General features: G+C 40.5%; 1 protein-coding gene across 1 annotated transcript in view; it reads left to right on the top strand.

Moving 5' to 3' along the window:
• DIAPH2 (diaphanous related formin 2) overlaps nt 1-14116 on the top strand; it is a 168715-nt gene extending 154599 nt beyond the window's left edge. Inside the window, exon 28 of the mRNA XM_041485318.1 lies at nt 9672-14116. Coding sequence (XP_041341252.1) covers nt 9672-9736 — 65 coding nt within the window. The 3' untranslated portion in view covers nt 9737-14116. The remainder of the gene's footprint in view (nt 1-9671) is intronic.
• Nucleotides 14117-14417: the final 301 nt, after the last annotated feature.

Here is a 14417-nt window from a genome sequence, read left to right as displayed (position 1 = left end):
AGGTGAGGAGCTTTCTGCCTTTGTTCTGTCAGATGGAATCCTTCCGTGAGTGAAGGCTGACGTCGGGCAGCGCCTTCAGTGCAGTGCTGCTCTCCTGTGCCTTTCCTGAGTGTCCCAGGCTGGGTAGGGAGGTGATGGCAATGTGGCTGGGCAGGAACATGTGTGGTGCAGGCTCACAGCAGCCTCACAGCCCGTGCAGCTCGTCAGGGAGCCCTGGGGAGCCAGCCTGACTTCCTTAGGGACAGGGCCAGTGGGATGAGGGATGGGAACCCTGGGTCGTCAGGGAGCCCTGGGGAGCCAGCCTGACTCCTTTAGGGACAGGGGCAGTGGGATGAGGGATGGAAACGAGCTCACAGAGAACCCTGGGAAGCCAGCCTGACTCCCTTAGGGACAGGGACAGTGGGATGAGGGATGGGAACCCTGGGGCTCACAGGGAGCACTGGGTGCCAGTCTGACTCCCTTAGGGACAGGGCCAGTGGGATGAGGGATGGGAACTCTGGGGTGTCAGCCTGACTCCCTTAGGGACAGGGACAGTGGGATGAGGGATGGGAACTGGGGCTCCCAGGGAACCCTGGGGTGCCAGTCCTAGTCCTTTCAGGACAGGGGCCGTGGGATGAGGGATGGGAACTCTGGGGTACCAGCCCGATGCCTTTAGGGACAGGGACAATGGGATGAAGGATTCAGGGAGCCCTGGGGTGTCAGCCCTACTCCTTTCAGGACAGGGACAGTGGGATGAGGGATGGGAACCCTGGGGCTCACAGAGAGCTCTGGGATGCCAGCCCAATTCCTTTCAGGATACATGCAGTGGGATTAGGGATGCAGGGAGCCCTGGGGTCCCAGCCCTTCTCCTTTCAGGACAGGGGCAGTGGGATGAGGGATGGGAACTCCAGGGTTCCCCGTGCACATCACATTCAGAACCTCTCACTGTTTGTATTCCTTGTCCTGCTTTGGAGCCCCACAGTCACTTCCAAAGCAAGCACCAATTGTAGGAGTGGAGGTGTGCATAGGGGAGCTGGGAATAGGACATTTTAAATTTCATTACTGATGAAGAATACGGAGGATTAGCACCAGGCAGGTCTGTTTAAAATGTGAATACATGGTTTTTGCAGTGTCACAGGCATTTCCTTAGCAGAGAAATAGTAGGGACAATTAAAACAGGGAAACACAGCTTTGACATCAGGAAATCTGTCCTCTCTGACATGAAGTGGGTTTTGAGTAGAGGCTCTGCTTTTACTTTTGGACAACTACTAAAAGTGTGTGTGTAGTCATGAAAGAAGAATCACAATCTCTGTGTTTTGAGATTTGGATTCTTTCAGTACAGAAGCAAACAGTTAATTTACTCTCTGAAACTTGGTTCACCCTTCTGATTCATCAGCTAAATGTTTTCACTGTGCAGGAGAGGTTACAAATGAGAAGTTCAAGGGAAAAATATCTGAAAAAATGTATTTTTATCTTCAAGGATCTCTCTCTCTTTTTCTTTGTTACTGTTACTTAGTCCTGACCTTGCTGGATTTGACACATTTGATTCTCGTGTGTCTTACTCTTTTCTTGGAGTTGTTTTATGAAGTGCTTTAATTTGTCTCATTTGGCTTAAAACAAATCATACGTTCATGTCCTAAATGTTTCACTAGTCAGAATAATGAAGTTGATCAGGTCTGGGAGCACTGGAAGGAAAATAATAGGGTCACTGAAGCATTCAGGCTCTAATGGGAGCCTGAGTTCATTCAGATATCAAATCTAATAATTGCTTTACACCTGTACACACACTCCCAGTGAGCGAGGTCACATGAATGGCTTTGTGCTCTCAGCACTGTTTCGAGGGAATATGAGTTCTGTTTTTAAAACACTTAAGTTGTTTTCACTTTTTTTCAACTTTCTTCTTGTTTTATATATCAGTGGTAGCTTAGCTGATTGCTCATCTTTATGCACAGGGAAATATTTTCACGTGACAATCTCTTATTAAAAGTAGAATGTGATTAATGTATTGCAAACCATATTTAATAGCAATCAGCAAAGTAAGAAGACTATCATCTGAGTTTCACTGCTATCAAACAATTTATTAGCCAATTTAAATGCACTGTACACAATTTACCAGTATTCAAAGGCTGAAACTGACTCTGTAGGTGATTATGTGTACAGCACAGCAGAGGGATTCTAGGGATGTTCATAGCCATGATTGCTCCTTGAAAAAGGCAATTTCAGAAGAATGAGGTAAAAATCAGTATTACTTTGTGAGATTTTATGGGAAATGAAGCAATAATTATAACTCCTCAGTCTGACTAAATTCTGTGATAAATCTCCATGAATGCTGGCGGTACAGGCTGTCATAAAAACTCACAAAAATTTTATCACAATCAAGAATAAAAAAATACTGCCTAGGAAAGTGACAGCTATTCATAGCAGGTTTCAGTAAATTCCAGCCTCAAATGCTGGTCACAGTGCTGCTTGTTATTGGAGGGGATTTGAACTGATGCAATCGTTCCTCTTCATCTTCTTTTTATTTTCCCACCTTTATAAGTTTACCTCTCAGCTGAGAATTCCAACTGAAAAAGAAATGGAAAATGGCTGTATATGTGCCTGCATTGTGCTGACATGAAGGCCTATTTTTCTCTGTAATTTTAAAGGCCAATTACCCTTGGAGGAAAGGAGAAAAATAGATTGATTTGTCTTGTAACCCCTGAGGCAGGCATGTGTTGTCTCCTGCTAAGGCTTTTCCAGTGCAGCTCTTGTGGAAGAGCTTTCACTGCACATCCCAAGTGGTGCTATTAACAAAGAAAGCAAAGGCAAATTAAAATATTAAACAGATCATTTAAAGGTTTAAGGAATCTTATCTTACTGGGCCAATTCTTTCTTTGTTTTTCGTGTGGTTTGGAAATCTTAAGACCGGGAGTAAGCAATATTGAAATTTCCTTTAAAGTGATTAGTTGAAAATAGGGTTTACAAATCCATTTTTCATCCTACAAACACTGAACTTCAGCTCTAAATAGGGTAAGTATTTATTTCTTTATTGGAATTATGATACAGATGGGCAATCTCCTCAATTTGGGCTGCAGCAGTGTGACTCTCATTGTGCTGCCATGCTGTGTTGGCCGTGGTCACAGCTGGATTGAGCTGAGCTGCTAAATGTCATCACACATGCCATTTAGCATTAAAACTTCCCACATTATTCCCTTCTAAAGCATTTTTGTGTCTAACACACAGGACACAAATAAATGGGTTTTCTACTGATGTTCTGCTTTTTCCTTCGACTCAAAGGCTACAATTAACAGTGCCCAGCAAGCTGGGTCTGAGTGGCAGCACAGAGATTAGACGTGGCTTTGTTCCCTTTTAATCTGAGTAAAACTCCTTTGTGGCAGGGCTTAAATTCCTTAACTCTCTGTATTTTAGACCTGCTTCTGTACCACGGCGCTGCTGGGTATTAACAAATTTATTTAGCAAGTTAAAAGAGGCTCCAAACAGCCACATGTCTTCTTCGTGAGAAATTGTTCACGAGGAATAGTCTGGAAACCTTAAAATGAAGGTGCTGTGTGTTGCCTAAATGACTTAACAGCTTTGAAGGCAGTATTTGTGGACAGAACACGACACTCCTGACTCCTGCAGATAACTCAGGAGATGTGTTTCTGCTTTTTTTCCTGAGGAGGAACCATTCACCCTTCAGAGACATCCTTTTAAGTGCTGCAGTTGTCCTCAGTGCTTTTTTCCTCCTTATTTCTTCTTAAACCTTTTCTTCCCCCTCAATGCCTCACAGATCAATGCATTTGTAAATATCCCAGTAACCAGGAACACATTTTTAACAAATGATGTCTTTATAATTAATGTGTTCAGCTGTGCTATCTTCATTTGGGGGCTTAAAAAAACCAAATACAACAAAAAAGCAAACACCAAAAACATTTTTCTTTCCTTTTGGCTTAAGGGTAAGTTTCTGTTTCTCGATCATAACATTTATAAACCCAGGTTATCACTCAGCTTTCACATGAAAGTCTTGACCTAGACCAAAATAAACCAGGATTTATAGAATTTGACCTTACAGCTCCAGGGTTTGCTTGAAATCTCGATGTTTTCTTTGAAACTGATGCTAAAATAACCTTTTTAGCTGGCATTTAACTTTGATTGTCAAGAATTTGAGCTTCTGTTTAGCAAAAAATAAAACACAAAAAGCTGAGAGCAGGGATGTTGGATGACTTGGTCTGTTCTCATTTTTGGTTACAGAAATATCAAACCCAAGTGAATGTCAGATGCCCTGGTGTGATGGCTATGAAGGGCCAAGGTCAGATTTTGCCAGGCATTTTTGGGTTGAAATGAGAGTGGTTTAAATACTTAAAAAGTTAACAGAAAACATGTTAACTGTACAGTGTCCCTTAACCCAGTTAGAAGTGTTTTATTTGCTTGTTTCATCTCTTGGCAATAAGGATCTTTTGAAAAGAGCTATTTCAGCCCCTTTTCTGCAGTGTTATTTCAGCTGTATTTCTCCCATAACTGATTTTTACCTTATTGCTATTTTTTTTTTTTTCTCTATAGGCCATACATTCTGAAAGATCAATTTGAAATCAAATCTCACAGAGATGGGCTGAATCTTAACAGAATTGAGGTTAGGAGAGCCATTTTCTCTCAAAAAGGGTTTTGCTCCAGACAGCAACAGCAGTTTTGATGCTCTTAATTTCCTTTCCTGGCCTTTTTCTCAGTTGGGATCTCCAATAATGTCAGAGGGACAGGCCAGGCAGTACCACAGGCAGTGTCAGCTGCTAAAGAGGTGCTGGCTGTGGATGGACTTCCCTGCTGGTTTATTCTGGGTCAGTTCTGCTTCTGCCTCAGGTTCTACCAATTCCATTTTCCAAAAAATGTACCTTTCACTGTGGGATGCTAAAGGTGATGAAGGAGCCTGCAGTCGATAAAGGAAGAAAATAATAATAAAATAAAAACAACAATAATAAAACTAAACCAAAAATATTATTAATAATATTAATTTTTAATATTTTTTTACTTGGGTTGTTCCTCCAAGCAGTTGGTAATGTGCTGTTACAGCAAATTATGAGTTGGCTTCAGTTTTCCCTGTGCTTGGGTAGCTCCAGGAGAAAATTTGAGGCTACCCAGGCTCAAGTGAATTGAATTTAACCTAACTTGCCACAATTTTAATCAGTGACACTAGAAAATATTTGGTTATCCTGATCAGAAAAAAAAGTGATGCTTGTAAAACAAAATTCAGGTTTTCACCATTTTCTATAGAGTAAATGCCAGTGTAATCTTTATTACAGATGAGGTGTTTGATCCTCAAGCAGTTGGTAATGTGCCGTTACAGCAAATTATGAGTTGGCTTATGAGTTTTCCCTGTGCTTGGGTAGCTCCAGGAGAAAATTTGAGGCTACCCAGGCTCAAGTGAATTGAATTTAACCTAATTTGCCACAATTTTAATCAGTGACACTAGAAAATATTTGGTTATCCTGATCAGAAAAAAAAGTGATGCTTGTAAAACAAAATTCAGGTTTTCACCATTTTCTATAGAGTAAATGCCAGTGTAATCTTTATTACAGATGAGGTGTTTGATCCTTGGAATCCATCTGCTGTGACACTTTATCCATTTAAAACCCACTAAAAGGAGTTGTTTCCTCATTTTTTTCTGTAATCATCCCCCACCTGTAGGAAATTGTCTTGCTGTTTTCCCTGTTTTACTGCTGCAGTGCTTGGGACTGCAGGAGTATTTTTCCTTTGGTTGCTCATGAAAACAAGATGTGTTTCAGTAGGATTTCCTGGTGAACAAGATTTTACATGAATGAAGAAATAAATGTTTGATGTAAAGGCTTTCATTGGTTCCCAAAGGCACGGGCCATACAAATTCCCTTACAGCACACATTTCTGTCTCTTTTGCATAGTCAAAACTATTTCAAAAAGATGAAATTTTAAATATTTTATTAACTGCTGAGAGTTCTACCTTCTTGCTGTGATCATTTTCAAGGCAAGTCAAACCAGGACCTCCTTTCTGTGAGCATGGAACAGTTTTTATTATTATTATTGTCAGCTGTGGAAAGGTCAATTCTTTCACCTTGGGGAGGTGATTGAGAAGGGGAAAAAGGAGTCAAACAAGGTTCCAAGCCCAAGGTAGCAGTTTGTAACACATTTATAATTTTAATGTCGGGGCTGAGAGATAATGATAGAAGAGAACTTTTTTTCCTTGTTGCAGAATAATGCAAATTCCAGTCAGGTACCTTTGAGGTATGGTTTTATGGACTCTGTCTTTTCCATTATCAGATATCTTGGTGTCATGACCAGTCCATTGGACTGCACAACATCTCTATTAATACTAGCATTGATTGCTCATAAAAAAATAGGGTTTATAATTAGGAGTGCATAAAGTTACTACCTGGAAGAGTGGATAAGGAGAAAATGAAATGAAAAAGTCACTTAATCTTAGTACTGCAGTTGTGCAAAGTACCATTTATTTTTCTCCTCATATAACTGAGTTCTGTGTTGATAACAAGCTGCTGAGTTAATAAATCTGTGGCAGCTATTGAGACTTCTCTTTTAATAACAGAGCTAATGAAGGAGCATTAAGGAAAGGAAAAATAGATTTTGCAGGGTTTATTCCCATCTTGGTACTCTGCTGAGCGCAAGAAGATTTTAGCAAGGAATTGTTTTTATAACAAAGTCCATTTGTTTTTTGCAGGGTCACCATTGCATTCCAGGGTTATGTGTACTAAAAAGGAACTGCTGATTTGATTCCTCAGCATTTAATTTTATATTTACTTCATTTTCATTTGATCCAGCTAGCTAAAAGATGGAGATTATTTTGTGATATAAAAATCTGCTTCGTTTCCCATTTTAATCCTTCACTCTTCTACCTTTCACTGCTCTAAAATCCTTTCAGCAGATTGAGAGGCCACTTTGAAGGTCGTGTGCTCACTTCTGAGATAGATTTTAATGTCTGTAATGGGAGCAGAGTGGGTGTGCCCTGCTTTTAAAAGAAATGGACTTCTAAGATTAAAGTGAGAAATACAATTCTCTCGCTGTGGGGTTACCCAGAAGGCCTGGCTGGTACACACAGAACCTGTGATCACGTTTTCTAGTCATGTTTGCGTGTTTTCAAAGTACACCTGAGCCTTTGGGCAGTGAGTTTTTATTTCATTTCAACTACTTTTAACTTACTCTTATTTTCCCTCTCCATCCCCCCCTCACAAAAGGAGAGAGTTTTACCATTTATTGATGTTAGAGTTGATTTTATGCCAGAATAGTCAGTCATGTTTATGAGCCAGACTTGCTTTGTGTTGTATTCAATACGGTCTGTTACATAAAAAAGGTAAATACAGATGTTGGAGATAAGTGAATGTGCATGTTGAAAGTGATAGAAATTTAATGATTTTTCAACATTCTTGCTCAAGTAACTGAAATGCCAGCCCGATCCAGTTTCATACCTAATGTACAAACCCTTTGTTTTAACTTAACACATAGTGTATTAAGAACACTTTGTTATTACCTGAAGAAGGAATTTTTTTTTTTTTTTTTTTTTTTTTTTACAATTTTCTTTTGTGGTTTGACTGAAGTTCCAGCCCAGATTTGCAATTTGCGTGATGGTAAAAAAACTGAAAGGAGAAAAATCTTAAAAAAAAAAAAAAAAAAAAAAAATTAAAAAAAAAATCAAAACCAACAGTTGTAATACTCTGTTCATCTGTTTTTAACCTGTGGAGTTGATGGCTTGAGGCTGGTTGAGGACCACTGAGAGCAGGTATGGCTGCAGCCTCTGCTCTGGGAGCAGCAGCAGCACTCGCGGTTGATCACTTCCCTCCCTTTGTGCTTTAATTTCCAGCTCTTAGTGACACTGCAACCAGCGCAGAGATTTATTCCCATGCAAAACAGATTGACTTAGGGTAATTTGAATACTTTATGCATGGCTAGGTTCATTAGGAAAAGGAGGCAAGGCAGAACTATAAAAAGAACTAATAATCTTGCTAAAGGAGCCGTTCATTCCCCACAGCACTGGAGACACTCGCACTGAGCAGGGAAGGGGAGGCTGATTTTGCAGCTTCTGTTCTCTGTCCGGGAGCAGATCACAGAGATGACTTTTTTGTCCCCTTTGATGGCCTGTCCCTTTCTGGCTCTGCTGGGTTAGAGCAGCGCTGAGGACTCTGCGGGTCACCTTGGCCACCCCGTGCCCAGCCTGCTTCCAGGAATGGATGGAATATCTGTGAGCATGGAGCCTGCAGCCCATCCTAGGGCAGTGCCCAGTGCCTTCAGGGTCAGGAGGAGTCTCCTGCTGGTCACTTGTGCCCTGTGTTGTGCCTGTGCCAGCTGGACACCTGGGCAGAGCCCGGCCACAGCCCCTTGGCACCGGCCCTGCAGGTGCCCCCAGCCGCTGCTGCATCCCAGCGGATCCCTGCTCCAGCCCTTCCCCTGGCGCTCAAATTCACCCAAAAACCAGCTCACAGACCGTGTTTGCACCCCCAGGGGTGTTGGGGACCCAGCTGTGCCCAGCGTGGCACAGGCTGGGCAGGCAGGGGGAGCTGAGTCTTTGGGAAAAGCTGAGTGCCTGCAGTGGGCCCGGCAGGTGTTTTGCCTCTGAAGTGACTTTGATGCCTTAAGATTGGAGGTTTTCTATTTTCCATGTATTTGTGATGCTGCAGTTCTTTAGTGTGTAACTCTAAACTCCACGCACAGTGTGAGCTGCTGCTTTCCCACTCTGGGCAGACACAACAATTCCTCTCCAGGCCTGGGAACCAAGGACACCTCACTGCCTCAGGCCTGAGAAATGGAAACAAAAGTGAATTGGAGGGGAGCAAATCTGGGATCAATGACTTCATTACCTGAAACTGCAATTGGAAGATTAACCCCCAAAATGCAAATGGACCAAATTTATAGAAGTGTGAAAATCTGTGACCTGTGGTCCCTTTTGGGTGGGCTTTGTCTGCCCCAAATGTACCTGAAGGCCCTTCAATAAATAGAAATGCTTAAAAAAAAATAAAATCTCTTTGTCAAAAAGAAAGATGCAAACCTGCAGAACACTGAGTGGGGTTTAATCTCCTGCCCCTTTTTGTGTGTGTGTATTCATGGCTTTAAAATTTTATTGTAAAGGCATTTAGGAGCGTGGCTGGTACTTGGTGATTGTTTTCCTGTGATAGAGACGTATTTATTATTCATTGCAATAATTACTGGGTAATATTTTGTACTGAAAGTTGTTCACGTTGCACAATCAGGAAATGCTTAGGAAGTGGCTGATTTAACTGTTCTATTTTTAACTCTGTACCAAATTACACTGAGAGGTGTTTGGGCTTTTAGGCTTGGAGCATCTAGCAGGTTTTCACCACTGCACTGGTCAGTGCCTTCCCATGAAACTTGAAATGTATATTTCCAGGGATTCTGTGCATAAATTATTTATAAAATTTGAAAGATTTTTTTACCCAGAATTGCCTTTATTATGTGCTGTTTCCAAGGGGACTGTGTTTCAGGATTCTCCTAATGCTTTTATCACCCAGCTTCTCTGATCAAGAAAGTAATTTATCGCTGATTGCAGAACTCTTGAACTCAGTCTGGCAGCTGCAGTGTGAAACTTCTCTGATCCAGTCTCCTACTTACTTATTTACATATCATTCAGAATGATTTTCAGGGCTGTTTGAAAACCTCTTGACATTGCATTATCCGTGTTTCAAATCTTGTGGTGATTTGTTTTTTCTCTCTTTTTGTTGCAGATAACAAACGAGTGACTTTGGAAAGGTCTCGTTCTCGACACAACGGAGCAATTGCAGCTGTATGATTCTTCTGATGCCAAAGAATTAATGAATTGTTTTATTTACAATGAAATGGATGTGCTTTGGGAAGAGTTTATCATCCAAATTGGCAATGATCATAAAGGAATACTGGTATTGATTAAATGAGATGGTGTAAGAATATGTAATTTTAAAGCAGTTGCTAAAAAAAATCCACATACTGTATCTTATTACCCCAACTACCAAGATCTGTAAACAGTGTTAAACAGTAGGGTATATATCTTATTTTCTTATGTTCTTTCTTTTTTTCATCACCCCTTTTTGTTTAAGCTGGCAACTCACATGAAAGGAGTTGGGGATTTCTAGGTTATGTTTTATATGGGTAAGAAAACACACTTCTGTTGAAAGAGTACAGCTGTGGATTCCATTTGCAGTTCTGATTTGAACATGAAAGGAAAAATAATAAAATTGTATGTTAATAAATTCAGAGATGAGCTGGTCTACATTATCAGAATCTTTTTTGTAACCATAAAAAAGCAACACATAGCCCCAGTCAGGTTGCTGAAAACCTTATCTCAATGTAAAGCCTGGTGGATTCAGCTGTTTCAGCTGCCAGTAGGATACAGCACATATCTACACTTCTGATGATGTGATGAGGTGTAGTTACTTATCACTGCTAAAAAGAAAAAAAAAATTAAATAAAACAGAGCATAGGATTTTTCCAAAATGATATCAAGGGCAGAATATGTTTTTAACTGTATCTAAGGAGGGATTTTTCTAATTGTGCACTTATATATTCTTTATAAAGCTATTTGGGGGGAAGTATGATTGTCCTATTTTGATGATGCTAAAATGCCTGTGTGTAGGTTTTTAGAGACAAGCTCCACGGTGAAGTTTGTCAGAACTGCCTCTGAGTTTTTCCTCTGTTTCTCAGGTAAAATACGTAGGGGGGTCTCCACTGGTGGATTTTAGTGCTGAGAGTTCAGCAGCTACCAACACAATTCCTACCTGGAGCACTGCCTGGCAGTGAGCAAGGCTGATTTTTGGGAAGCTCCTGCTGTTGCCCTTTGTGTCCAGGCCCTTGCACTGCAGTTCCTCAGGTGAGCAGCTGCCACTGCTTGTCCTGGCACTCCCTGGGGAGCCACTGTCCCCTTTGTCCCCAGGGCAGTGGCCAGCTGTCCCATCCTGGCCACTGAGGGTCCACTGCTCACCTGGAGGGGATGGAGGATTTGAGGTGGAATCCCAGTGGAACTACTGCATAAGTTGCTGAGCTGTGATATTTGTAAAGAATCAGGATGCTCTGCAGCAGCTGGCACTTGTTCTCAGATTATTGATGCTTATCACTGATTGATGAAATTGTTGTGGATGCTTTTATTGCCTGGGGTTGTGGGGAACTTGGGGGTTTTTTTAGTGTCTGTAAAGGCTGTTTGGAAGGTGAGGTGTCAGTGGTTTCTGTGCACAAACTGCTTGCTCTGGAGGGACTTTGCTCCCGGGGCAGTGGATCTTTGCACTACTGCTTGAGCATCTTTGTACAGTAGATTATTTTTGCTTCTCTGCTGAGATCCTCTGAAAACTATTGGACTAGTTTGGGATAAATTCCCACAATTACAGACTGCATCATTGTAAGAAAATATACAGCTCCTTTTCAATCTAGTATTGAATTGTAATTTTTATTTTTTCTTCAAAGAATACAGGGGGTTTGCCCGTAGCTCTAAACATAGGAATACCACTGAAGCCTAGTGAAATGCTTGCTGTCAACTAAATGCTCTCCCTAAACTGTTTAGGGGCTTTAGGAACAAACTGAAGAGTTTTATGGTACTTCAGGAAAAAAAAAAATAAGAAAAAAAAAACATGCAACAGGATTTTGTCTCCTTGTTAATCAGTAAGAGCTAAAAAGAATTCTGTCCTGTTTTGTGCAAGGTCAACATCAGCCTTGTATTGAAGCACTGCTTCTTTAAATGGAACTATTAAATTTACACTCATAAAAATGTGCTTAATGTACAAAGCCAGTTTAAAGGATTAGGTTCATAATGTCTATAAAAATCAATAGTGTCTTAGAATTCAGATTTTGAAATTAGCATTTTGCTGGGATTTACGAGTATTGGTATAATCTTTATATGTGAAAACTCAAAAGCTCTCCACAGAATCTTTATACGATAGCAGTAGTTATTAGTGCACAAGTTTTTCATTTCCATGGGTTATATTTTTTTTTTTGAAAGCTCTGTGAAAGCTGGCTACAGATTTTCAAGAACCAAATCTTAGGAAAAAAAGGCAAATCCAAAATAACAACATCATCTGATGCTTCTATTTTACTACTATTTTTTTCATATTTGAAACATTTCTATAATTTAATGGACATATCTGTTAGAACGAAAGTGTCTTTCAAAGGAAAACTAGTTTAGAAGATAATTTATGTAAATATAGGGTGCTCGTATTTATGAAGTCTAAAATATTTTCTGAAATTGATGCTGGTCACTTTGTCTTTTGATAGTTTTTCAGTCTATATTAAATTGCAGATATTTTTAATGTTTTTATTATTGATCTAATTTTCAGAGGTGTCACATGTTTATCTAGAAGTGTAGAAGAGTAGCACCTTTTTCAGAAATGCACTTGCCTTATTTTCTAATTTTAAAAAAGAATGAAATATATCAGTTAAATTATATTTGTATTCAAAGTAATCCCAGAAAGAAAATCACTGGAGGGTTCATACATAAATTTCTTGCTAATTATGTTTCACTCTCTGTCCTCTGAGACATGACGTTAACAATATACCAGCACATCTGTTTGCATTCACATTCTACCAGTTACAGGTTCTGAGAGAGGTGGTTTTTTTTTTTTTAAACGATGTTACACTGTTTACATTTCTTAGTTTATTTAAGAGGAAGATAATTTTAACCTTTGCGATGAATCGAACTCAGCCTCCGAATGTCACGGGAACGAAATGTTTCGGTCGTGTACAAACGCGCAAATCTGTGCTGAGCTCCTGGCAGTGCAGCTCAGAAATGGAGAGGCTCTGGGCTCCTCCTGCTCCGGTTTGGTGCAGTTTGCTGGGAGAACAAGTGCAAGCTGCTCTGTCCTGTGTGTTTGTGTGGGATCCAGAGGGGTCCGTGCCCGGCACAGCCGGGATGTTGGTGTTAATCTGATTATTTGGCTCTAACCAAAACAGGAGCAGTGCCTCGGAGGGCAAACAGCTCCAGGGATGCTGTCCCCTGTTCTGGTTTCAGCTGACTGTGGTCAGTGTGAGCAGTGTGATCTGAAATGATCTGTTCTTCTTGAGAATGGAGATACAAGAGCGTTCCCATAGTTCCCTTCTGTAATATGCAAATAATCATGAATATCTGTATATTTTTGCATTTTTGTGTGTGGTATATGTACTACCTCAGACAAATGCTGTAAAAACCCAAAATATTTTCATGGTTTCTATCCAAGCCACAATTCATTAACAACCTACTTTAAATTCATCCCACAACACACCAAACTCTGAGAATCTGGCTGAGTTTTAGGTTTGGCTCTGGAAATCCTCCTATAGCTTTTGTTAAGGAAACTTTGCAGCCTTCAGCTTTCACGTCCCTCAGGCAAACCCTGCTTGGATGGGTGACTTCAGCCCTTCCTGCCCTGAGAATGATCTAGCTGGTGAATATTTCAAAGAGGTAATAGTTCTGTGGGAGCAAACTTCCCTGTGTGTGTAAATTGCTTTTTTTTCCATTCAGCAAAGGCTTGGCTGAGTTCTACTTTGCTGTTTGCCTTCCAAGTGCTGCAAGGTCGGGCAGGACAAGCGCTGAGCAGTGTCCAGCCCACCTCTGATGTGCCATACTGTATTTGCAAGTTTAAACTCATTTTGAAATAAGTATTGTGAGGAACCTCTTCTTCTGCGGTGTCTCCGCACACGCCCACGCATGCACACGAAATGTAAATAAAAAATAATTAAAAAAAAAAAAAAATAAATGAATCAAAGCAGGTGCAGCCAAATGCCTCAGCTTCAGGTGTCTCCAGGTCTCCTAGAGCTGCTTTTGTGCTCCAGGGAGGGAGTTGTGTGAGCCTGTGCACCCTGCAGTCCTGCAAGCACCCGCTGGTGCCACGGGGAGAGTGGGAGAGGAGAAGGATTTGTTCTTGGAGTGCTTCCAGCACTGTTTGAGGTGATACATATGCCACAGAATGTGAACAATAACCTATTACAGTTCAGTCAATCTGCTACCATGCACCATTTGATTTCCCTTTTGGAAGTCATAGGACTCCTGATGCCAAAAAAAAAAAAAAAAAAAATTAAAAAAAAAAAAAAAAAAAGGTGACAAAACTCATGCATTTCTATTTTTTAAACAGCTCTGTGTTTGTATGTAATGTTTAAAATAGGAATTTGATGAAATCACAGCCTGGCCATTGTTAATCCATGTATTCTAAAAACTGTAATAAAGATATACATACCATGATTCTGGTATTCTGGTAGATGCACCAATGTTTTACTTGATTATCATGATTATTTCCTGTTGAGTACCATCACCTCAAAGCCTGGGTTTGCTGTATAAAATTGTCATGCTGAAATTACATTCCATTTTAGCTTACTGTCGTTTTGTGGATTTCTGTCTTTTTTTTCTCTGAGGTGTCAATTCTATTTGACTTGAATTTGGGGAACCAGGTGCCTTTTCCAATGAAGGAGGACTTTAAAAACCAAATAACCCAAGAAAAGTTTATCATTTTAAAAAACCCAAATTAAATCATGGTGATACAATT

This window comes from Pyrgilauda ruficollis, unplaced genomic scaffold (genome assembly GCF_017590135.1).
Source record: "Pyrgilauda ruficollis isolate IOZ18807 unplaced genomic scaffold, ASM1759013v1 scaffold7, whole genome shotgun sequence".
NCBI classification, from domain to species: domain Eukaryota; kingdom Metazoa; phylum Chordata; class Aves; order Passeriformes; family Passeridae; genus Pyrgilauda; species Pyrgilauda ruficollis.
This window is presented reverse-complemented; position numbering and strand designations above follow the sequence as displayed.